The sequence below is a fragment of the Lontra canadensis genome, unplaced genomic scaffold (assembly GCF_010015895.1).
Source record: "Lontra canadensis isolate GAN:19392208 unplaced genomic scaffold, GSC_riverotter_1.0 scaffold95, whole genome shotgun sequence".
NCBI lineage: Eukaryota > Metazoa > Chordata > Mammalia > Carnivora > Mustelidae > Lontra > Lontra canadensis.
The window spans coordinates 5,509,025-5,536,171 of record NW_022631089.1 but is presented as its reverse complement, the minus strand read 5'-3'; the positions used below and the strand labels follow the sequence as shown (position 1 = coordinate 5,536,171).

General features: G+C 34.7%; 1 protein-coding gene across 5 annotated transcripts in view; it reads left to right on the top strand.

The window, feature by feature from the left end:
• The window catches only part of TDRD3 (tudor domain containing 3), a 164,641-nt gene that overhangs the window by 88,476 nt on the left and 49,018 nt on the right, over positions 1-27,147 (top strand). For all 5 annotated transcript variants that reach the window (XM_032837007.1, XM_032837008.1, XM_032837006.1 and 2 more), the window contains 5 exons: positions 4,587-4,658; positions 6,916-7,065; positions 12,753-12,893; positions 15,688-15,844; positions 16,728-16,853. In XM_032837007.1, coding sequence (XP_032692898.1) covers positions 4,587-4,658; positions 6,916-7,065; positions 12,753-12,893; positions 15,688-15,844; positions 16,728-16,853 — 646 coding nt within the window. The remainder of the gene's footprint in view (positions 1-4,586; positions 4,659-6,915; positions 7,066-12,752; positions 12,894-15,687; positions 15,845-16,727; positions 16,854-27,147) is intronic.

Here is a 27,147-nt window from a genome sequence, read left to right as displayed (position 1 = left end):
GAGTTGTTTCTATTGGCTAATTGTGAACAGTGCTGTTATGAACTTAGTTGTGCAAATATCTTTTCAGGTTTCTGCTTTCAGTTCTTTTGGACATGTAACCCAGAAGTAGAATTACTGAGTCATAGGGTAATTCTGTGTTTAATTTTTAGAGTAACTGCCATATTGTTTTCAGCAGTGATTATACCATTTTATATTCCCATTAGCAATGCACAAGAGATCTGATTTCTCTACATCCTTGCCAATCATTTTTATTTTATCTTATTTTTATAATAATCATCTTAATAGGTGTGAAGCAAAATCTCATTGTAGCTTTGATTTGCATTTCCTTAATTCTTAGTGATATTTAGTAGCCTTTCATAGGCCATTTGTTTATCTTCTTTGGAGAAATGTTTAAGTCCTTGTCCTTTTTTTAACTGGTTTGTTTAGTTTTTTATCATATGAATTCTTGGTATTTTCTGGATATCAGTTCTTTAACAGATGTATGACTTACAAATATTTTTTCATATTTGTGAGTTGCCTTTTACTCTGTCAGTAGTGTCCTCTGATGCATAAAAGTTTTTAATTTTCGTGAAGTTTAATTTCATGGTTTTTTCTTTTGTTACCTCTGCTTTTGGTGTCACATCTAAGAAATCATTGCTAAATCCAGGGTCCTGAAACTTCGCTTCTCTATTTTCTTTTAAGACTTTCATGGGTTTGAATTTAGTATTTGATCCATTTTAAATTAATGTTTTATATGATACAAATTAAGGGTCCAATTTCATTGTTTTGCATGTGGATACCCATTTTCCCAGCACCATTTCTCTCCTCCCAATGAATGGTCTTGTCCACCCTCATCAGAAATCATTTGACCATATATGCAAGCAGGGGTTTATGCTGGGTCCCTTATTCTTTTATTCCATATGTGTGTCTTTATGCCAGTACCATGCTATTTTGATTATAGTAATGCGTGGTAAGTTGTATAATTGAGAAGTGTGAGGCCCTTTTCAGATAGTTATGGCTATTCACAGTCCCTTGAGATTCCATATGAATTGTAGGATGAATTTTTCTATATCTGCAAAAAAAACTTTTTGGGATTTTGATAGGGATTGCATTGAATCTGTAGACCACTTTGAGTAATAATTGACATCTTAACAATATTCTTTCAATCCATGACCACAAGATAGCTTTACATTTACTATTATCATCTTTAATTTCTTTCAGCATTTTTTATAGTTTTCAGTCTATAGGTTTCTTAAGTTTATCCCTAAGTATTTTTGATGCTATTATAAATGGAAGCTTACAACTTGCTCTTGTTTTTCATTCATTCTGGTTCCCAGTAATGACTTCAAGGAATTCATATGTTGGTTTCTGGAGGCTCTTTTCTCTGCAGGTCCCTCTTTTACAAAACTCTGCCCTACAACTTCAAGTTGCGTCAGCCTGCCTGTATTATGAAATTCATTTTCTCAATGTTACTCTCTGTGCTCTCTGTCGGCATCATATTTCTGAGCAGAAATGCTGAGCTCATGATTTTGTTTTGTTTTTTTTTCTTTCTTTCTTTCTTTCAGGGATTATAGTCCTGCAATACTTATTGTTCTATGCCTTAAAACGTTGTTTCTTGGGGCGCCTGGGTGGCTCAGTGGTTTAAAGCCTCTGCCTTCAGCTCAGGTCATGATCTCGTGGTCCTGGGATCGAGCCCCACATCGGGCTCTCTGCTCGGCAGCGAGCCTGTTTCCTCCTCTCTCCCTCTCTGCCTGTCTCTCTGCCTACTTGTGATCTCTGTCAAATAAATAAATAAAATCTTAAAAAAAAAAAACCAAACTTTGTTTCTTACATCTTGTCCAGATTCCTACTTGTTTATAGAGGGAGATGAAGTCTGACTTTTGTGTATTTGTCAGGATGAGAAGTAGAAATCCTATGTTTGAATTATATAATGTATACTGAGAGATGGCATTATTAGCAGCTTATGTGAGCTTTTTGAGGAAATTATAGTATAAATTGAAATGATTGATGTTTAAATAATCCTATTCTTATATCTAAACTGAAGCTGAGAGAAGGACCCTAGATTATTGTATGCATTTGCTGTTTTTTTAAAGTAGTTTAAAATCTTAAGCCTAGCTTGTAAAGAAATATGAAATTCTTATACAGCTCAAATTACTCTGCTTAATCAACTGAATAATATTACTGCCTTTACTCTTAGCATTCTTTTTTTAAAGATTTATTTATTTATTTGAGAGAGAGAGAGAAAGCGTGAATGGGGGAGTGGCAGAAAGAGAGAGAGAAACTCAAGCAGACTCCCCACTGAACACGGAGCCCAATGTGGTGCTCCATCTTATAAGTTGCACCATCTCTTAAGCTGGACACTTAACCACCTGAGCGACCCAGGCACCCCTAGTCTTAGTATTCGTTATATAAATTACCTAAAATGCATAGCATTCTTTATACAATTTGGGAACTCTAGAACATGTTTGAAAAGTGCACATGATGATTTTTTTAAAACTTCTTTCCACCCACTATTTAACAACATATTTTAAACATAGCAATTTCTAATGATAATTATTAAAGGTGCACAAAAAATTTAAAGTTGAAAAGATGTATTAAATGACAACTAGTGCTTAACAGACATTTGTTAACACCTCAAAAATAAAACAGATAAGAGGAATTGACTGAAAGGAGTCCTTCAGATGATTCCTTGTGATGTTTTCGAAAGATTTTATGATGTGAGAAATTGTTTTACTAGGAGGATCTTTATTCCCCATTTTTATAATGCACTGTTATCTCTCTAGTCTTAAATGCAAGAAGGAGATAAAGGAAACCGAAATTGGTGGGGTTTGAAAGCTTATTTTTATTAAAGAACAGTGGGCTGATTACTTCTTCAAAGTATAAATTGATTTGAAAAACAAGACTTTATTGAGGGAATTTTACCATAATTTAAAGTAACCTCCATATCAGAAACTATAATAATATGATCTCTTTAAATAATTAGAAATCACTTTTATCGTAAGTATCCCTAAGAACTGTTGCTAATCACACTTTGACACCAACTGTATGTACTTTCCACACCTAGCAATTCTCTGCTTCTCTATAGACACCACATGGATATCCTAAAATTTAATTCAATTTTGACACTACCTGGAGTTAGTACAGACCCCACAGCTTAAGGACTCAATCTCACAAGATTAGTCCACCACTTCAGATGCCAGTTGCAAATAGTGGGTCCCCAGGTTGCCCACACTTCAGTCCAGAGTGGTTACAAATTGGGGATACTCATGACTCCCTGCTCAGTTTTGATAATTTGCTATAATGGCCCACAGAATTCAGGGAAACGCTTTACTTACTATTACAGATTTATGATAAAGGATATTACAAAAGATACAAATGAACAGCCAGATGAAGAAGAAGTACAAGGTCTAGAAGGGTCCCTAGCTCAGGAGTTTTGTCCTTCTAGAATTGGGTGTGTTCTACCCTCCCAGCACATGGATATGTTCACCAGCCTGGAAACTCTCTGAACCTCATTGTTTAGGGTTTCAGAGGAGACGTGTTATATAGGCATAATTGACTAAAGCACTGGACATTGGTGATTAATTCTTCTAATTTAAATTACTCTAAGAAGGTCTTCTACTTTCTTTTTTGTTGTTTTGTGTGTGTGTGTGTGTGTGTGTGTGTGTTTAATTTTTTTTTATAAACATATAATGTATTATTAACCCCAGGGGTACAGGTCTGTGAATTGCCAGGTTTACACACTTCACAGCACTCACCATAGCACATAGCCTCCCCAGTGTCCATAACCCCACCACCCTCTCCCTACCACCCGCCACCACCACCACACACACCCCTCCCCCCGCGCCCCAGGCAACCCTCAGTTTGTTTTGTGAGATTAAGAATCTCTTATGGTTTGTCTCCCTCCCAGTCCCATCTTGTTATCTTCTACCTTCTAATCACATTATTGGTGCCTCTAGCAACCAGCCCCCATCCTGGAGCTACTGGGGGGACCCATCTATAGTTGCCTCATTAGCATAAACTCTGGTATCCTCAAAGAAGCTTATTATGAGTAACAGAAAATGCTCCTCTCACCCCTATCACTCAGGAAATTCAAAGAGTTTTAGGAGCTGGGGAAGAGGACCAAGTATGTGTGTGTGTATATATATATATATTTTTTAATCATACCATCACAAGTATGTTGTTTGCTAATAGTTTTTACGTCTAAAAATTTATTTTGAAGATCATTTCCAGGTAATGTTTTCTGTCAGATTATAGTTTAATATGCTTTAAAGTAAAATTCTTATTACCAATGTTTGTTGTCTTGAATTTACCCCTTGTTGAGGAGGGTTTTGTTTTGTTTGGTTCTTTTTAACTAGTTAAGTTTTCCTTTTATGGGAGCAGGTTAATAGGTGCTTCTGAAAATTGTATTTGAATGTGTAGTTTAGTATGGGGAGGTGAGAGGAGAACGTTTGCCTAGTTATTGCCTAATTACATAAAATATTTTATGTAGTTTGAAATAATTTATAGAAGGCTTTTTTTTCCTGTTGTGTATAATCTACTAAAGTAAGTGGATTCCTGGTACATTGTAAATGGTATAATTTCTCTTTTGTGACTCACTTTTCTCACAGAGCTTGTCAAAACACAATAGAAGTAATATTGGAACTGAAGGTGGACCACCTCCTTTTGTGCCTTTTGGACAGGTAATGACTTTAATATTGGCAGATGAATTTTAATCAGCAAAAAATTGTTTTTCATTTGTATTCAAATTTGTTTAGTTTTATGCTGAACTGTTCATTTAGAGGTCATGGGAATTATGTGGAAATATATTAAATACAGAAATTTAATAATTGTAGAGTTTCTTAATTAAATTGTTGGTGTAGATTCTTTTCCCAAGAGCTTGTTAACCCAAAGATTGAAACAATTAAGAGGCACATCTGAAGAGCAGCAACTTAGAACTAATTAAGATAGGATGGGGCGGCTTTTTTTTTTTTTTTTTTTTTTTTTTGAGAGAGAGAAAGAGAAAGAAGAAATTCAAAATTAAGAGGACAAATGTATGCTGTAATTTCCCACTTAGTCATGGAAACACAAGAGAGAGAAAATGAAAGTGTCAACAGAAGGATGAAACATAAACGTGAGAACGCAGAGGCAGGGAAGGGCCTCATTGCACTTCAGTGGGGCCTGCTGTCCCAGCTGTCCTTCCCTGGATTCTGTTCTTCTGCCTTGATCCAAATACTGATCTCAGGCGAAAACTTAATATCATTTCTATTTGGTGCTTATTTTTTTAACCACAGCAGCCCTGATCCTTCTCTCATAAACGCTTAAAGTGTGCAACTTCCTATTTTTCAACCCAGCTTCTGCAAAATATTACATTGAAGTAACACCTTGGCTGGCAGGTATCTTGGGTCATCCTGATTGTACTCAGTGTCAAATTGTATTCACAACAGTCTCCTGCAGCCTTTCCCTACTTTATCCCTGTTGAGTATGAGAATAATGCCTGTGGCAGCTTTTTCTGTACTTCGTGATGGCACCAGCATTTAGCTGTTAGGAATCTGCCTTAGCATTTGCTCTTTATTTTTCTTCGAGCATGCTAGCTCAGAGTGAAGATGAGTTGGGGACACAACAGGAAGGAAATAGAGCTACATTATAACAGTTTTGTTTTGGTTTGGTTTGTTGTGAAAAAAAAAAAAAATCTGGCTGATCAGCAGATAAATGGGTAGAGTCAGTTGACTGGCATCCTTTTCCAAAAATATTTTTGTCAACTCAAAATTAAAGTCATTCATGCATCATGACTATTTTGAAAATACTTTAAAAATATGCCAATTTTACCATGCTTTGGAGCCAGGCATAATCAAAATGAAAGGAGGCATGATGCCCTATAGTCTGACCCATGTTGATGCTGTTCTCTCTTCTACCAATGTAGTAAACCTTCAGAATGGAAACAGAGCATAAGCAGTCTAATTATTGGCATTTGAATCTAATAAATACATGTTTGCAAGAATTTGCTTTCCTCTTAAACATTTTGGTGATAATATTTCTTTCATGAATTGCTGAGAGAGACTTATAATCTATTTTCAAGATTATGAAGAGTGTTTTTTAGTTTTTTAAATTAGGAAATATAATAAATGTTATGGTTTCGATCATATTATTTTTTATTAAGTCCATTCTGAAAAAATCTTATTCAGTTTATCTTAGCCTTGTACATGGGTTAAAGATAGATAATGCTGGATGTGTTATGGTATCAACAGGATATATTTATATTGCTGAAAATCTGTATTTGTTTAACGTATTTGTTTGAGAGCATGTTTTCCTTTTTATTATTAAATTGAGACAAGGTTCATTTTATAGGATTTTTATTGCGAGGATTAGAAGGGAGAGCAGAACTCGGGGCTTACTTTTAGGCAGTGATAGCTTTCTTAATTTATCTTATGAAACTAAGAATCAAAAACTTTGTAGCCTGATTGAGAGAACAGGTACATTTTTAGTTTTTGGTTTATAAGTTCAGAGACAGCTCTTTATATTTAAAATAACCATACTACTTAAAATAATCTTCAGATGCATATTGTGGCATAATACAGAAATCAAACTCTTAATAAAAAACTGACCTTATCTCTTCTTGTACAGTAGTACAGACTGTTTGAAATTTATAATTGTTTCAAGTTTCAGTTGTTTCAAATGCAACTTAAATCTCTTGGTTCAATGTGTATTTTAAATATGTGCCCTATTTTAGATAGCCACATTTTTATGTAGCTCTACATTTTATTTAACTGTTACATTTATTTAAAAGTCAATCTAATCACTTTTCTACCTTTTTTTTTAATCTGTGAGAAAGAATTACAGTTTTATGAGCTCTCAGTTGTCAGTGACACAAACAGTTCTTTTAAGGTATTACTTTCTTATGAAAAAGTTGAATCTCTTTTGGAAATACTGAAGTGTTTTGTTTTTATTTATTATTACCAGAAGTGCATATCTCATGTCCAAGTGGATAGTAGAGAACTTGACCGAAGAAAGACATTGCAAGTTACAATGCCTGTCAAACCTACAAATGATAATGATGAATTTGAAAAGCAGAGGACTGCTGCTATTGCGGAAGTTGCAAAGAGCAAAGAAGTAAGAAACTAAATCATTATAAATTTCTCTTATTTCTTGTCAGTATGTTCTATTTAGGTTACTCAGAATCATTATTGTCTTTTCATGTAAGGTAACTAATTCAACAAACTTTTGACATTCTTCTTGCATATTTTATCAATAGAAATGCCACAGTAACTAATGGAGTCTTAAGCTTACACATTTTGCTCCTATGTTCTTTTTCTTAATCTCCTTGACAATTCTTTTTTTTTTTTTTCTGTGACAGGGAGAGTGAGTTAGAGAGGGAGCATGAGTCATGGGGTGGGATGGGGGGAGGAGCTGACAAGGGAGAGGGAGAAGCCGACTCTCTGCTCAGGATGCAGGACTGGATCCCAGAACTCCAGGACTCCAGGATCACGACCTGAGCTGAAGACACTTAACTCAAAGACACTTAACCCACTGAGCTACCCAGGCGCCCTCTCCTTGACAATTCTTGCTAACAGACTATCCTTTCCTCTCCTGCAATGTCTTTCCATCATATGTCACTGTAGAGTCCAAGAGCACAAGCTCTGGAATCAGACAGCCCAGAACCATATCCTGCTGTTAGATTACTTAGTTTTTTGTGCCTTATTTTCCTTCATCTATGAAAAGAGGATAATAATGGTACCCACTTCATAAGGTTGCTGTGAGAATTAAATTGATAATCTTTAAAACATTTAGAATCCTGCATGGCACAGATCAAATTTTCCTTCACTAAAAGCACTCAATAGATGTGACTATTGCTATTCTTCAGTATTTCCTATGTGCTAAGGTACATTTTTAAAAAAATCACTTTTAATGATTCTGAAATTAATGCATTTTACATAGTTCCTATACAATAAATTTCTTCTTTCCCAAAAAGCTATTAAAATTATGGAGTTTAAAAAGAGTATATTGGGTATATATCAATTCCTTAATGATTATAGGAAAGTTGTTCTTTTGGTGTACATCTTTCTCACACAAACTTTCCTCCCAAAATTTTATTTGATATGGTTATAGCTATTTACTGGAATATAGTTGTACTGTAATATGCTTCATTTTTTTAAAGTCATAATTGATCACGTTATATTTTCCATAATATTTGATAAGTAAAGAATTCTAGTTTTCTGAAAAAACTTAAAACTTCTCAATTTGTGTATGAGAGAGCTGCTGTTGGCTCAAAACTAACCAAACTTGCTTAGTGTTACTGGCAAATCTAGGACTAACCCTATGTGCATTATAGTAGATTATCCCTATATCTATATATCCTTCTATATAGGTAAGTATGCTTGCATACACACGCGTGCACACACACACACACACACACACAGATTTATATTTAAATGTCTGAACAGCAAAATCATATGACACTGTAATTGTTCTGAAAATATGTTTTGTGATATCTATTTAAACACATGGATTTGGTGGAGTCTACTGGACATGATCAAGCCATGATTTTCATTTATTTTTTCCTTTATTCCTTAATCAGCAAATATCTTTTGAAAATCTATATGCTAGGAAGTGTTTTATATTTTATTTTGTATTTTTGAGAGAGAGAAAGAGAAACGAGCACGGAGGGGTAAGGAGGGTCAGAGGGAGGGAGAGAGAGAGAATCTTAAGCAGACTCCATGCCCAGCCTGACACAAGGGCTCAATCTCATGACCCTGAGATCATGCATGACCTGAGCTGAAATCAAGAGTTGGACACTTAACCAACTGAGCCACCCAGGTGCCCCCTAGGGAGTGTTTTAAATGCTTAGGTTAAATCAATGAACAAAATAGACAAAAGATCCCCGCCCATATTAAGCTTATATATTTAGTAAAGGAGACAGACTATTAGCGCACTGATAAGTAAGTTAAGTGGTAGGTTAGATGTTGGTTAAGTGCTATAGGGAGAAAAAAGATAGAGTAGATTGGGAAGTTAGGAGTGCCAGTTGAAGGTAGGGTGCACTTTAAAATACAAGGGTCAGGAGCACCTGGTCTAGGTGGCTCAGTTGGTTTAGTGGCTACCTTCGGCTCAGATCATGATCCCACTGTTATGGGATTGAGCCCGCATCAGGTTTCTTGCTCAGCCAGGAGCCTGCTTCTCCTTCTTTCTCTGTGTGTGCGCCACTACGCCTGCTTGTGCTCTCTCACTCACTATCTTTCTCGCTGTGTCAAATAAGTAATAAAATCTTTAAAAAAAAAATAAGTAAAATAGGATGGTCAGAAATCGAAAATTCTTTTAAAATTTTTTATAGTTTACATTCTAGTAAGGACACTAATATAAACATGCTAAATAAGTAAGTTGTAGATTTCAGTTTTAAATAGAGTAATTTGATTAGGTCTCAGGATGATGAGATTTGAGCCAAGACTTAAAGGAGGTAAGATAATTAGCTATATGGTAACATGAGAAGAAAAAGCCTTTGCAAACGTTCTAAAGCAAGAGTATATGTTCATGGAATAGGAAGGTAGCCAGTGGAAGCAGAGAGAACAAAGGGACCAGAGGTAGAATATAAAGTTAAGGGTGATAATGGAGGTCAGCTTATGTAGGTCTCTGTAAGTCATGTTAAAAACACTGACCTTTATGCAGAGAGAAATGAGAGCCTTTAGAGGGTTTTTAGTACAGTAGTAACATCAACTTTAAAAAGCTAATTCTGGCTGCTAGGTTCAGAGTGGATTTTAGAGAAAATTGCATCAGATGAGTAGGAAATTATTAAAGTAATCCAGGGAGGAAAAAATAATGGTAGCCAGAATGATGATGGCAGCTGTATAGATGGTGCCAAGTGGTCAAATCCTGGAATTTTAAAAGTAGAGCTGTTATGATTTCTGAGATATTGAATGTGGTACATGAGAAGAGGTGTCATGAATAATTCCAAGTGTTTTGCCCTAAGAAGTTGGCAGGTTAGAGTTGCTTACTTTGAATTGGAGAAGACTATAGAGGAATGGATTTGAGGATAAAGATTTGGTATTCTGTTTTGAACATACTAATGTTGAAGTGTGCCTGTGAGACATCCATGTGGTTTCATAGGCATTGAGACAGGAGAGTATAATTGAAAAAGTAAGCTTTAGAAGAGATACACATTTGGCAGTTGTAGACATATATGGATGCCTTTTGAAAATCATGAGGCCAAATGAGATCACCAAATGAGTGCTGAATGGAAGATAAAAGGGGTAACAAATGAACCCTTATAGCACTAGAGGTTGTGTGAAAAAGATTGAACCAGCCAAGGTGCAACCAGGAAGATAGGATCAAAACAAAAGAATTCAGAAATTGCATCATGGAGAAAGGGGTATTGAACTCGTCAAAAGCTTTCGAAAGATCATGTAAGATGGTCTAAGAAATAATGTAGAGTTGGGGGATTCATTTCCTCTAGATTCCTCTAGACATTCATGTAGATGGTAGTAAGATAAAATATACAGTGCTAAGAGAAAGTGAGTATGCAGATATTGATGGGTGAGTTGATGTGAAAATCTATGCAAGTTCTGTAATGATTATTTCATTTTTTTCAGTGAGTTAGTAAGCAAGGTCAATAGTAACAATGGAGGAGAAGATGTTGGAGGTTTGAGGAGTAAGGGTAATATGTAAATTAGCAGTCTAGTAGATGGGGAAGATAGTTGGGCTAGGGAAATATAGTAAGATTGCTAGGGAGCATTAAGGGCCCACATGAGTGGCATGGTCATGGTGATTTCACAGATCCCTAAATTGTGCAGTATGGACAAGATGGTGTCACTCATAAAGGACAACACCATTTACCTTATGGATAATGTTTAAGTTGTGTTGTTTCTAGATATTTATATGTTTAGTGAGTGGCAACTGTTATAAAACAGTGAAAAGCAATTCTGAAAATTTATCCTATCGTTTAATCCATAAAAATGGGAAGAAAATAATAAAGAAAAGCATCCAAAAGATGGGACTGCTTCACTAGTACCCAAAGAAAAAGTACTTTTGGAGTTATGGAATTTAAATTCCAGAAATATATTTAATTTAGAATACATCAATGTCCAGAGTTCCCAGGTAACTATGTTTTAATATATTAAGCAAAACAGTTAATGTTGCCATGGATTGTGAGTGTTTACCATGTGCCAGTTACTAAATTGGTCACTTTGTGGTGTTGGTGTCATTTAATTCTTACAATGTCCCAATTAGGTAGGTTTTCTCATCCCTGTTTTAAGAATGAGAAACCTGTCTTGTGGAAGGTGGAAGTAACTTGCCTGAAGGCAGGAGATAGGAAGTGTTTGAGTTAAGATTTAGTCCCAGTCTTGTCAAGTTCCAAAGCCTGTGTTAACTATACTACACCATCTCCCAGTCCAATTAACTTTAGATCACAATTATATAAACTCACATTTTTTCGTTATGGTTTTATAAGTGATGACCCTCAAGACATTGCAAATCTATTGCATAAAATAAAGAATGAATGGTCTTTGAAGATGTGGTTTTAGTTTTGGTTTAAATAAAATTTAAATATTGTGGTGTATCAACTCCTAATCAGTTATGTCAGTTATTAATATGTTGTCTAGTTAATGCTTATCCCATACTATTTTTCTATTTCTCAGGTTTTGTTTCTTTATATTTTCATCTGATTCAAAACAGTTTCTCATTGTTATGTAAATGTATATCTAGGATGTTTTCTTACTGTCATAATTTTAAAACATGTGTAAAACTATTATTATCACTAATAAAAAGCAACTGTTCACTTCTTCCTCTTTTATTACATCTCTTAGAACTATAAAGATACTGTATAACCAGATGTTTAATTTGATATTGTACAAGTAACAGCTTATGGGTTGCTTTTCAGTCATGATTTTGTATCTTTCCAAGCTCATGTTCTTTACATTCTAGTCTTTTCACTATAGTTTTAATAAAAATGAGATCAAATCTGATTTTTAGAGGTGATTAAACATAATTATTCAAGAAAATCAGACAAAATAAGAAATAATGGACTTTAAAGTTTTTATACATAGTTGGTAAGATGGCATATAATTAATTTAAGTAATAAATCAGTAATGAGAGTTTTAATCTAGTATTAAAATTCATATTATTTGTTTACTTTTTAAGATCATACAATCAGGGTCACCTGGGTTAAGCAGTTAGTGGGTTAAGCATCTGACTCCAGCTCAGGTCATGATCTCAGGATCCTAGGATTGAGCGCCAGTATGAGCTCCCCACTCAGTGGGGAGTCTGCTTGTCCCTCTGCTCCTCCCCCACTCATGCACACATGCTTTCTCTGTCTCAACTAAATAAAATCTTAAAAAAAAAAGATTATATAACTATATTACTGGATTACAGACATAATGTAGCTGATTCCTAGACATGTTTAGTGCCTTGCTAAAGATAGACTTGCTGTATACAACCCAGGTCTCATGATATCAATAAAGTATTATACCCAGAATTATTTTAATACCTTATCTCCATTATGCTGGTACTATTTTATTTTCTTCTATATTGTTGTCTACTTAAGTTTATTCTGATGACTTGCCTAAAAGACTTAAAGATTTCAATTAATGTAATTTTTTTATTGCTTCATCTGGACTTGTAGAAAGAAGAGATTATGGCTAGTAGGTATTTGTTTAAAAAGAATTAGTTAACATTTTATTTTTTTCATGTAAAACATAATCAAGAAGCTTTTAGGTGCTTCAGTTTTACTAGGTGTTTTTTGTTGTAGATTAGTCTTTAGAGCTATTTTTAAATGTTATTTATTTACATCTCTTTTGTTTTTCTCTTATCACAAGACCAAGACATTTGGAGGAGGTGGTGGTAGTGCTCGAAGTAATCTCAACATGAGTGCTGCTGGTAACCGAAATAGGGAAATTTTACAAAAAGAAAAGTCAACCAAATCTGAGGGGAAACATGAAGGTGTTTATAGAGAACTGGTAAGCTAAAGAATCAACCACAAAATTAATGTGTTCTTCCTTCCCTTGATGATTTTTCTGTTCTCTCTCATAACTACCACTGGCTTTGTTCAGTGTATTGTGAATAGATTTCACAATTCTAAGAAGGTTTTCATTAAGGATTATAGTTAATCTATAGAAAATTTGGATTAATTGAAAGATGATTTACTTAAAACCTCCATTTTACTTAAATTTCTAATGTCCAAATAACACCTTTTGGAATGGATTGATAAAAAGCCATCAAATTAAATAGAGGACATTTAATAGAGATTATAGTCTCTAAGATGATGCACCAGGTTCATCCCTTCCCTTCCCCACATCTTTCTCACATTTTGTCTGAAGTAATTTTGTTTGGCTTTGCTTCACTCTGTGGGAAAAATGTATTAGAACAAGTTCATGTATATTATGGTCTCATTTGCAAAATATACCTGGATTTTTAAGATAAATGGTAGATATCAGCGTTACTTCTGGTATGCTGCAGTGTCCTCAGACACAAGGGAACTGACAAGAATTCATTTTGCCCTGCCTTTAGAAGTTAAATGACTTTAGGTGATTTTATCTGTAGGGCACAGAATACTAAGACTGGCTTAAATAATAGGGATTTATTATTTCATATAACTAGAAATTCAGAAGTAGATGGTTATAAAGTTTGATAAATTCAGCAGTATAACAATGTTGAAGCTCTGGTGGGCATCTCTATGATTTTTTTGGCTTTCTTCTCAGAGTTACAGGATTCTCTGTGTGTTAAAACTTCACACAAAAAGTTCAAAGGCAGGAAGGAAAGTGTATGGGTCTATTTTATCAGATAAGAAAATATTTTCTGAAATCTCCAGAAAATTCCATTTATGTCTTTTTGACTAGAGCTAGGTCACATGTCTGCTTCTAAATCAGTCATTGGCCAAGGAGAATGGGTTTATAAATGTGGGCCAAGCTGTCTCTCCCTTGAACATATTCAGGTTAGAGTAGATATAGTGAGCTGAAAAAATATGGTTCCCGACTAAAGAGGCCTTCAAACTTCAGTAAATTGAGAATACTTATTTAGGGAATGTCTTGCTATACAGAGAACATCAGAGACCAGCAGTTTGGGGTTGTGGTAAGGATTAAACACATAAAGAGAATGACATCACAAAGATGGTAGAGTAGAGAGCTCCAGAAATTGGCCCCACACCCAAACAACTGTTGGGCTGACAAGTACTCTTTGAAATAACTATTTTAAAACTCTGGAGCCTGGTAGTCAGACCCTTGAGCATCCAGAATAATGAGTGATGAAGAAATAGGCTGGTTACTGGCTGACCATGGCGATAACGGAACAGAGACTTCAAGGAATGTGATCCTTGCAAAGAAAGTCTGGAAAAGTCACCGAACAAACTCACAATGGCAGCTTTCATCTATTAGCAATAGCAGTCCCCGAAGAGGAGGGAGAATCCAATTTCCCAAATTATTGCCATTACACAGTATTCAAAATGTTCAATTCTCAACAACAGCAAAAAATTACAAAGCATATAAAAAATGAGCAAACTATGACCTATTCATAGGGAAAAAAAAAATGAGAGAAATCATCCCTGATGAAGCCAAGACATTGGACCTACTAAACAAAGGCTTTAAACTATCTTAAGTATGCTCAAAGGTCTGAAGGGAACCATTGACAAAGAACTAAAAGAAATCAAGAAATAATATATGAACAAGTAGGGAACCTGAGCACTTGTTGTTATATGCAACTAATGAACCATTGAACACTACACCAAAAACTAATCCTGTACTATATGTTGGCTAACTGAATATAATAAGAAAAAAAAGAGAAATTATAAAAGGAAACCAAATAGGATTACTGAAGCAGAAAAGTATAGTAGCTGAAATAAAAAATCTAATTAGCAGATTCAACATCAGACTGGAACAGGTAGGGGAAAGAATTGGTGAACTTTAATAAAGGGTATTGAAATTATTAGGTCTAAGATGCAGAAAGAGAGAAGAGTGAAAAAAAATAGAGGCTAAGGGACTTACGGGGTATCATCAAATGTACCAACGTATACATTATGTATGGGAATCCCAATAGGAGAAGAGACAGAGGAACAGAAAGACTATCTGAAGAAATAATGGCCCCCAATTTCCCAATTCAATGAAATTATGAATCTACAAATCCAAGAAGTTCAGTGAATTCCAATAGGATAAACTTAGGGAGAGAGATACACCAAGACACATTATAATCAAGTTGCTGAAAGTTAAAGACAGAGAAATCTTGAAAGCTGTGAGAGAGGAGCAATTCATCAAATTCAATGGATCCTGAATAAGATATATGACCAATATCTGATCAGAAACTATGAAGCAAGAACTCAGTGGGGTGATACCTTGAAAGTTCTGAAAGGGGAAAAAAAAAAAACCTGTTAACCAAGAACTATTATCCAACAAAGCTATTATTCAAAACTGAAGGAGACCATCAAAAGGACAATTTGAAATACCAGTGTAAAATTGAATGTACATAAATTATTCTAATGACTAAGTACCAAATTCTTTTGCATGTATATGTTCTTCCATTCCTTCTTTCTTGCATTTGTTACGATAGTTGTGAAGTCAAAGAGTACTAGAGGCACAACCCCACATATCATATAGATTTTTCTTAACTGTTGGTATGAAAAAGCAGCAAGTGAGTGATGTATTAGTATGACATTTTTCCATAAGCAGGAGATGTAATTTTTAGTTAAAAAACTGTGTATGGTTAAAAACTTATACCTTGTTTATTTATGGCCATCAGCACAGCTTTGCTCTTAATTTCTCATAGGTTGATGAGAAGGCTCTGAAACACATAACAGAAATGGGCTTCAGTAAAGAAGCATCGAGGCAAGCTCTTATGGATAATGACAACAACTTAGAAGCAGCACTGAATGTACTTCTTAACAGCAATAAACACAAACCTGTTTCAGGACCACCTCTGAGAGGTAGAATTCATTAAGCAATGTGCGAGATAATATTGGTTGCTTTTTTGGCTGGGGTTTGTCATGGGGGAGTGGGAGTTATAAATTCATTTCTATTTGTGGTAAGTGGAAGGAGCACCAATTTTGGAACCATGGAGACTTGTTTAACTTACTCTAAGTCTGTTTATCTTCATCTTTGTGTACAGTAAGTCTGATAATATTTAACAGGGTTGTGATAAGCAGTAGAGAAAATAGGATATGAAGTGAGTAGATCTATTCATAATTTCTAGAACTATGCCCCTTACATAAATGACTAGTCTGTAAACTTTTTAAAATTAACAAGTGCATAACTTTTACTTAGTGTTATTCTTTAGTCATTCAAGCCTTAATCCTATATTCTTTTAAAGGATAAGCATTTAAAGAAAAATTTTATAAAAATGATTTTTTTCTCTTAGAAGATAGGAGAACATGAACAAATTCAAATTTCCAAATATATCATTTAGAGGACTAAAGGTGTTAGTTAATATAATCATTTAAAGGAATGCCTGGGTGACTTAGTCGTTTGAGCATCTGCCTTTGGCTCGGGTCATGATCCCAGCGTCCTAGGATCAAGTCCCACACTGGGCTCCTTGCTCAGCCTGGAGCCTGCTTCTTCCTCTGCCTGCTGTTCCTCCTGCTTGTCCTCCCTCTCTCTCTCTTTCTCTCTCTCTCTGACAAATAAATAAATAAAATCTTTAAAATATGTATATTAACATTTAAAAACTTTTATTTAAAAGATATAGAATATAAAGAAAAATATGAAAAGAAATACAAAATCAAACTTAAGATGACTGATGATTATATTTTAGTGTGTTTTTTCCTTTTGTTTTTGCATGCACAATAAATATATCTTGCTTTACTTCTTAAGGCAAAGGAAAAGGAAGGGGGAGAATAAGATCTGAAGAAGAAGAGGAACTGGGAAATGCAAGGCCATCGGCACCAAGCACATTATTTGATTTCCTGGAGTCTAAAATGGGGACATTGAGTGTGGAAGGTAGGCTAACTTAAAGTAGATTTCTTTTTAAAAGACCAAACTTTATTTGGAATTCTACAAAAAAAAAAAAAAAAAAAGGTTAATAAAGCAATTAACAATACAAACCTCTGTTATGGGTGTTAAAAATTTTAGTTACAAATTTCCTGTTTGACAGAAGCACAGAATAAAATTTGAATTGTTACATTCTGAAAATACTAAAAGGTAGCTTATTTTGCCCTCTAATTGTATGATGGGTGATATCACCAAACTCTTTCCCCCACCTTTACTAGATGACAGATTTGGCTATGAAAACAGTTATGTTGGAGAATTTATATTATATAATCTTATATGAGGTTTTGACTGTGAATCCTCTATCTCTTCTTTCTCCATATATTATATATCAAATGAAAATGTTCACACAATGAGTCAATATGCTCTCACAATATGTGTTCCTTAATATGATATATTTTAGTGATTATCATAAATACTGAAAAGATAAATAAGTACGTTAAATGTATATCTATTTTTCTAAGCATAGGATATAACAAATGTTTTCTAAAATAATATGTTTTTGAAATAGGACTCCAGAGGCACCTTGGTGGCTCAGTCATTTAACCATCCAACTCTTGGTTTTGGCTCAGGTTGTGAGATTCAGCCGTATGTTGGGCTCTGCACTGGGCATGGAGCCTGCTTAAGATCCTCTCTCTCCCTCTGCCCCTTCCTCCAGCACCCCCTGCCCCCCAAAAATAAAATTTGATTCCAAAAAGCTAGGGAAATACACTTTCAAATTCAGTTTTCTCTTTCAGATATATTTTTAATTAAATAAAAGCCTGGAGATAAAATGTTTTGATAACAAATTCAGTGTCCAGATTTCATGAAAATGGAAGCCTATTGCTACATTATAAAGAAAAGGCAGTGTATTTTGAAAAAAAAATTTTTTTTTTCGATGTAGATGTGATTTGTAAGCAGACACATGTAACAGTAATATTTTCTTGGTTATAAAGCATAATGTAGTGTTTTTTCATTGCTGTTTAATACATTGCCATGAAGCCAGTGACTTAAAACAATGCAAATTATTTCATAGTTTCTATGGGCCAGGAGTCTAAGCAAACTTAGTTGAGGCCTTTGCTTAAGATTTCAGTTGGGGCTGTGACATTAGCCGAGGCTTAAGGTCCTCTTACACACTCACTGGTTGTTAGCAAAATTTAGTTCCTATAGATTAAGATCACAGTTCCCGTTTTCTTGCTTGATGTTGCCTGGGGAGGCTTTCAGCTCCGGGAAGTTGTCAGGTTCTTGCCACCTGACCCCCTCCATAAGCAGTTCACAACAGGTTTCTTTGCTTCTATAAAGCCAGCAAGAGACTCTGTACTACTTCTTCAAATCTCTGACATCCTGATATTTTTATCACAACTTCCTTTATACTCTCCCAATCAGAACTTATGTGATTTTCGCTTATCCTTCTGTTTCTGTACATTTGCTTTTGATTCCTGAGTGTCTCCAAAATTATAATGAGGTTGAGACCGAAAATGGTAATTTTATGGTGACCTGTGTATCTATAAGACTTCAGTTCTCACGGAACATATTTTATACTAACAAAATGAAACAATATTAGCATTCCATTTGCAAAAAGGTATCAAAGTTAAGATACATGACATAAGTACTACACTAAAAAACAAACATCAGTGTTAGATTTGCTTCTAAGGCGACAGAAATTTATGAATGCATATGGTAATACAGGCGAGTGTTTCAATAGATGTGTTTTCTTTATGTCATTCTTATTAATATGACAGAATCTGCTAGCATGTGAGAAAAATATAGACATTATAAAATATATATAACATTCCAGATCCTTGGTTTTTACAGAGTATAATCTGTGACTTTTATAAATTCCTAAATTCAAGAAATTATGTATTTTAATATTTGTACAGTACAGCCTCTAAATTTGATCCCAGATCACATGTTCTGCAGTCATCCTAACACCAGAAATTACCTCCTCCAACTTATATTAGTTTTTGTTTTGGTTTTGAAGAGAGAACACAAGCATGGGAGAGGGGCAAAGGAAAAGGGAGAATCTCAGGCAGGCTTTACACCCAGTGAAGAGCCCAATGCAAGGATTGATCTCACAACCCTGAGATAATGACTTGAGCCAAAATCAAGGGTCAGATGCTTAACCGACTAGGCCACCCAGGTGCCCCTTCGTTTTCTGTCATATTTGGTGACCACTATTCTCAGAGAAGCAAAATTTTCATTCTTTCCTAGAGGCACTGTGAGGGCAAGCCAGCTAAAAAAGATGGGAGATAGGCAGAACGCTTCTTGGAGGAGGTGGCATCTTAGACAAATCCGCAGAGCAATGCTAGATCAAGGACTGTCCAAGTAGAGGGAGCTCTGGGTGTCCAGGCTTAGAGACAGCAGTACAGCAGTTTCCTGTCTTGGGACAGTGTTGGGGAGATGAGGATAGAGAGCCAGAGATAGAAGTGGTAAGCTGGGGACAGATACAGAGGATTTTGCCCTAAAGAGTTTTTATTTTATCTAGATGGCAGTGCAAAACTCTGAAAGGGTTTTTGGCATGAGAGCAATGAAGTTTGTTTGGTGCCTTCATGAAAACAATTTTTTTTCCTCTGTCTGCAAGGCGGAAAACGGGATTGAGACTGAAGCAAGACTGCATTCTATGTGTTACGAGGAATTCTTCATTCTATAAATGTATTTTATGTAGTATTTATTTATACCAGGTCTATGGCTAGTGGTAGGGATACAGGACATAATAAAACAGCTTTTTCTAAACATTCAGGGAAATAGAGGGATCTTGTAGCTCTTGCCCCAAAGAAGCTTATTGTCTAGTTTGTGAGACAGAAAAAAAAAACACAAATTAAAGGGGCATAGAAATACTTATTTAAAAGGATTTATCATTTACTTAGTGTAAACAACACTGAACAAAATGTAAAGGCTTAGTAGAAGCAGTTATGAATACAACAATCAGAGATATATATTTCTCCACGCTTACCTTGGAGATATTGCAGGTTCAGTTCCAGACCACCACACTAAAGCTTTTAGTGCAGTAAAGTGAATATCACAAAAAAGTGGGTCAAATAAGTTTTTTGGTTTTTCAATGCATACAAAAGTTATGTTTATACTATACTGTAGACTATTAAATGTGCAAGGCAGAGGCTCAACCCACTGAGCTACCCAGGCGCCCAAATCTTTCTTGCTTCTATGTTTTGTATAGTATGAACTGTGTCAGGATTTTGTTTAATTTTAATACCCTAAAAATAATCTTTTAGCTGAGTAAATGTAGGCCTGGATGGACTTGTTATTATCATAGCAGATTCTGTGTAATGTGTCAGGCTTCTTGGGAGAAAAAAATGCATCCTTTAAGAATATACTTCTGACATATTTAAGGCAGGTTAGTAACACATTTACCTTCATATTATATCATATAATCCTCTCTAAAAAGGTGCAATCATTTCTTTATTCTAATTTTTAAAAAGTTCTGTCAGAGGTCATTGATCATCACATGTACTTAGACATTTTCTTATAACATTTAAATTGGAATCAAACATAATTCTAGTTGACATTTTTATCAGTATTCTGAAAAAAAATGAGGTTGTATTACATTATTCTCTGAGAGTAATCACTAATTAAAGTGTTTCTATGTGATATGTAATGACTTGATGTCAACTTGGGAAGATTTAATTGATCAGCTTGTGATAGGCTTGTGTTCCAGAAGGCTCTTGTATATAGATTTTTCTTTTTGGATTTGGTTTTACAAACTAGATATTATAATTGGTGGCTAGATAATGAAGCCAACTTTCAAAAATCAATTTTTGTTCCATATATAACTACCACTTAAAACTATGTCCACTGAGAATATGTATTTTAAATTTCAACTTGAGACAGAAAGAGTAGGTTTGATTCTTTCTATTATTATGGAAGATAGTTAGGTTGGCCAGAGATGGGGGTAGGAATGCCTTGAGATAGTGACTTTACTCTTTTAACTTTCTACATCTAACTAAGAACAGGATAACCTTAATTTGTTCTGAATGGGGAACAAGAGGCATTGTGAGAATAGTGGACATAGTAACTCTCTTACATCTGTATTTATCTACCATTCCCTTTTTTGTGTAATTTATTCCTAAATTTTATGTTGTCAGTTTTATATGTTTCTTCATATTTTGCATCAAAATTTTAGAAAGCAGAATAAAGAATATAACCTAGTTATATGCAGAGTAAACACTTAAAAACATGAAGAGAATTCAAATAGAGACATTTTTATGAGACAGATAAAATTTAAATTAAGTAAATATCGGAACTAAGAACTCAACCGACATTTATTAATGTTGGACATAGTCATAGGTGATCAAGCTTCCTCTTTCCAGGATCCAGTCTTATCTCCCGCTTTCCCTCTTTTCTTTCCTGGTTCATAGAGTTCTGTAATTCCTCAAGAAGTACGATGGTGGCAAGTTACATAACCTCTTAAACCTTAATATCTTTATTGCGAAATGGGGAAATAGTAGCAGCACCTACTAGTTAATGCACTAACCTATTAGTTAATGCACATAAAGTGCTAAGCGTAGTGCTTGGTGCATAAGGCTCCATATAAAGGCGGTTCTACCACAACCACCACATTCATCATCATCGTCATGATTAGCAGTAGCAGCAATAGCCTCCTCCACTCATCATCCCCTCATCTCCACCGCTACTATCCTACCTCAGGCCTTCATCAGTGCTCCACTGAATCTTTGCAGATCTTTATCATCCTATTCTCCATATCATGGTCAGTCATCTTTTAAAAATTTGAGGGCACCTGTTTGGCTTGGTTGGTTAAGCATCTAACATCAGCTCAGGTCATGATTCCTGAGTCCTGGGATCAAGTCCTACATTGGGCTACCTGCTTAGCGGGGAGTCTGCTTCTCCCTCTACCCTTCCCCCCGTTCATGATCTCACTCTCTCTCAAATAATTAAATAAAATCTTTAAAAAACAAAACAAAAACATGAATTTGATCCTACTACCCCCTTGCCTAAAATGCTCCATTATCTCTTTCCAGTGGCAGAAAAATATTCAGATTCCACTGCCTACACTGTTTTTGTGGTGTTCCATCACTCTATTTCCTGTGAATTTTGTGAGAAGTAGCATTTACTTAATTAACATTTACTGCATAATTTCGAATTCTGCATAATATTGAGATATAAATAATATATTTAGATGTTAGCAGATATAATATTGGTGGTTTGATGGGTAATTGACATGACATTGTAGGCTTTTGGTAGTTGTTAGGTATTTTTTTTGTTTTTGTTTTATTTTAATCAAGCTTCAAATCAGCTTAAATAGTTTGACTTAAAGATTTATAGCTCAAATTTTGAAAACTGAAGAAGAGGGGGCTGTAGGAGGGAAATGTGATATCGTGGTAATGGCTTAATTGGAAAGGTGGGAAACTAAGTCAAAGAGAATATGTATGTTTTAGACCAGATGTTCTTGTGAAGGGTTTCCTCAAGAAAAGATCACCCAAATACAGATCTTCCTTGACTTAAGATAGGGTTACAACCTAATAAACCCGTTGTAAGTTGAAAATACCATAAGTCAAAATACATTTAATACTGCTTAGCCTAGCTTAACTTAAATGTCCTCAGAACACTTATATTAGCTTAGAGTTGAGCAAAATTATCTAATACAAAGCTTATTCTTTAACAAAGTGTTGAATATCTCACATAATCTATGGAATACTGAAATAAAAAATAAGCTACAGTGCTCCACATATAATGTCCCGACTATGAATGTAAATTTGGTAGTGATTTGAATTTAATAATTATATGTAAAATACTATATCTGAATTTAGGGATAACCTTAATGAAAATTTTTAAAGGAAATACATAGAAAAATTGGTTTAAATCAGTTTACCACAAATTTGAAATGCACTTTTTAAAAGCATATCTTGGAAGGGTATTTTAAGAATAGAAAACCAAAAATTGAGGTTAATAAATGTCTTGATCAAGTACTGCAGAAGTGTGTTGTTTCCTGTTGTATAGATGTTAATTGATAAATTTAGGAAAAAACTAAATTAAAAATATAAGTAACAAAAGAAAAGGAAAATGGCCCATGATCTCATCACCATATTCTGTTTTTGTTTCTGTTTGAGATCATTCTTACATACAGATACTTTTTGTCCTAACAATAAAATATAACCATATTTCTATGTAATTATATATTCCTGCCAGCATAATTTTTAATGGCTCCATAGTAATCGATTATTATTCCATTGATGTTGTTAGTAATTTAAAAGTTTCTAAACTCTGCTATAATAATAACCTTCTAAAATAATACTTTAGTTAAATTATTTACATAGTGATAGTTGTTTTTTCAGGCAAATGTATAGAAATCAAATTATTTGGCATACATAGTTTTAAGATTTGTTAACCATGCTATCTGTTGTGATATATAATTGATTTTCTTTGGTACTTAGATCTATAGAAGATAGATACAGGTTTTGTCAGGATGCTGGGACACACTAGCCTCTTTTTCATTTTTCCCATTCTTCTGTTTTCCTCCTTCTCCTCAATTAATGGTCCATTCATTTAAGCATTTATTGACCATGAAAATAGAATAAGTAGCCATTACTGAGCATCTTCTATATGCTAGGAACTGTTCTAGGTGCTTCGCATACTGTTAATTCATTTAATCATCTGCAAATGCAAAATATATGTTGTTATTTCCATTTGACATATAAGTAATAGGCTTGAGGGGATAAAACATATTACCCATAAGAATTCAAGAAGTGGAACGTGGCCCCTTGTCTGTCTGATTCCTAACTCAAAACTCTTTCTATGGTGCTCTGTTTCGAAGCACCTGTTGGTTTTAGGGGGGAAAGAGCAATCAAGAGTTTAATTTTAAGATACATTAATTATTAAAAATCAAGGAGAGACATCAAGCATGCAGTTGAATTTAGAGATCAAGTAGGGGTAGAGGAGCCAGTAAAGGAAGCTGAGAAGCCAGTTGCCAAAGAAGTAGGAGTATGGGAGAAAGTGAGAGATAAGGATGGAAAATGTCCATTGAGTTTACTGAACATCAGCAGTGTACAGGTAAATGTTTAACAGCAGGCTCTGGGAGAAGAGGTGGAGGCAGGGGAATGCCCTTGTTTTTTCACTTTTCCTGATTTCTGTGGTGTAAATATTTTCACTGCTGCCAATTTCAGACTATCAGCAGTTTAACAACTGGCTTCCAGATTTTTCTGAAAATTTAATGTCAGTTGTAGTACAATGTTTAAGTTGGTTCTAGCATACCACTGATTGAAGATCTTGACAAAAATACTGCCAGTGAAGTGGTGGAGTTAGAAGACAAGCTGAAGGATATCTAGTAGATAAATGTTATAGAGACAATAAAATGATTATTTTGAAGAGACTGGTTAGAAAATATTTAAGTTATATGTTAAGCTATATGCTTGGGATGATGGGTGATTTTTCTTGCTGCCTATCACATTATATTTTTAAATGGTTGTGTTTTATTTTTATGATATATGGAAAACATAATCATTTAATAACTACTTCTGTTTATATGTACTTGTAAGGCATGAGACATAATCCTTGGTCTTTTATTTTATAATCTAAGTCAGAATTCATACAGAATGAATTTGTAGAGGAAGTCATTTTTTATTGAGGAAACAAGTATATAAATTTCGAGCTGACAGACAAATTTTTAGAGCCAAAGAGTTTTATGATCATTACAGAATATATACAACATCTAAAGATATTTTATACAAAAAGTCCTGATTTGTATTTTTGAAAATTTTGAGGTAAAAAAAATTTATGTAGAAAGTGGCTGAAATATAGACATAGAAATATTAGAAAGTGTTATGCTTCATTTATAATGTGAATTCACATACCAGTTAGTTGAGACCAGCTTTTTGTAACAAATACCTTTAATGATTTATTTCTGTTTTGTTTTGCTTCTTGGAGGATTACTCTGCAGTAGTTTCAGCTATTCAACTTGAATCACTTTAGACATCAGTAGGTAACCTGTTGTACCATGGTACTGTGGCTTTTTAAAAACAGTGTTGTAGCCAAAAGTGGACATTCCTTTGTTTTTTCTTTATAAAAATCCTCTTTACTTTCTTTTTTTTTTTGTCCCTGAAAATAAAGTAACTTTAAATTTCACTAACATATTTTGACTTCAAGTTGTAAGAGTTCTTATTTTTGTTTTGCTATAGTTTTCTGTAAAATTTGCAAGAAATGTGTTACAAAGATAATGTGGCGTCTAAAATTATCATACTCAAGATCCTGGGAAATTTTAATCAGCTTGGAAGAAAAGATCACACAAGTTAAGTTTAGTTTCTTACGTTTGACTGAGGCTTCCTATATGAGAGCTTTAGTTTTTTTGACGCATTATCCTTTTGGTTTTTGCAAGTTTGATAATACGTGACATTTTAGTTGGTGTTTCCAGTGTGTATTTTCTGCAGTAAACATTGATATTTGATTTAAAGCAAAAATAATATAAATTGTTATTTCTAAATGGTTTCTGACTTACAAGTTTAGCATCTCTTGTGTAAATGCCCAGTTTTTCAGGAAGGGAATGTTACCTGACTTATACAAGTCCACTAGTGCACACTTGAACTAAAGGCATTAATGGCAGTGAGTAGTATAGGATGAGAGTAAGAATGCAGTGTTACATTTGATTAAAAATTCTTGTGTTTATGGAGCACCTGGGTGGCTCAGTGGATTAAGCCTCTGCTTTCAGCTCAGGTCATGATCTCAGGGTCCTGGGATCGAGCCCCACATTAGGCTCTCTGCTCGACAGGGATCCTCCTTCCCCTCCTCTCTCTGCTTGCCTCTCTGCCTACTTGTGATCTCTCTGTCAAATAAATAAAATCTTAAAAAAAAAATTCTTGTTTTATTATATGTCCAGGATATGCTAGGAAGATGAAATAATCCAGTTTCTGAGGAGTTTTATAAGAAACACAGAAATGTGACTGACAGAACTTATTTAGCTATCAGAGTTGGTTGAAAGGAAAGGAATAAGGAATGGTCCTTTATAGTTTAGGGTTTAATGCATTAGGATTAAGAGCTCTGATGACTCAGGTAAAATGGCACAGCTACAGGGAACACGTTAGGCTCCACAAAGCAGTGTCACCATACCCCATTACCTCATCTTCTCTAATGCTCCTTCATTAGAAGAAACAAGCATTATACCCATAGAGGGGTGACCCAGAAAATGTTTTTTCTTCTTGAAATTGTTAGAAAATACAGATTACAAGAGATTATGCTACCATGGTGACATGAACATATAGTAGTAATTACCAAAAACAGCCCTTTATTTTTTTAAATGATTTCTCTTTATAAGAGCTGTGTATATTCAGTCTGGGAAAGAGTGAATGATCATTTATTCATTCCACAATATTAACTTGAGGCTTACCATGTGGAAGATACTATGTTAGAAGGGATATATTGGTAAAAGAATACAGTTCAGAGATATTAAAGTCTAGCACAAGAGAGAGATTCTGGCTGTTCTCTTCTGTGCTGTTGTGTACATTGCTGTGCACAGAGCGAGGGTGCTTGGCTCAGTCTCTGTGGGGTTGGAGGAGAAGGACCTCCCAGGAGCAGTGAAATCCAAGCTGGGAACCAAAGAGAGGCTAGAGGGAAGACTCCTGGGACATGCTCAGGCACTGTGGAGGCACGGATGCATGTGTGATGTGATAATAATACACCGAGAACACTCAGAACATGACTTTTCTCATTTTCCAGGAAGTGAAACTGTTTTAGGATATCTCTTAGTTACAAATGGAGAAAAGGCCAAATTGTGGCTAGAAATGCCCTCTGGCTAGGATGTAACAAAATTTTTAATGTGTTTAGAGGTAAAAGGAAAATTAAATTAATCCACTGACATACTTTACATATGAAACTTGTGATGTAGCCATATTCCTACATTTGTTTATAAAGAAGGAAAATCAGCCAAGTTAAACATATCTATTCTCTTTTAATGAATTGATTTATATTTTTATGGTAGTCCTAACCTGTGTTCCATGAGGAAATACTGAAAATGACTCATGATTACTAATGATTTAATGGTACTAGCACAATGGTATCTTTGTTGCAGGGAAGTTAATACTGGAGTCTGGAACCTGACTGCTTGGTTAATCCCAGCTCTACCCGAGTTAGTTGTATGACCTTGGTCAAGCTTCTACAACTTCTTTATTTGTAAAATGGGAATGTTATTATAGTTGTACCCTGAGCTAAGTTCATTTGGTCTTTTAACTATATGAGGAATTTTATGTACTCCCCAAACTAAACTTTTTTTTTTTTTTGCTTTTGCGTTTGTAAGAACTGGCTTGGA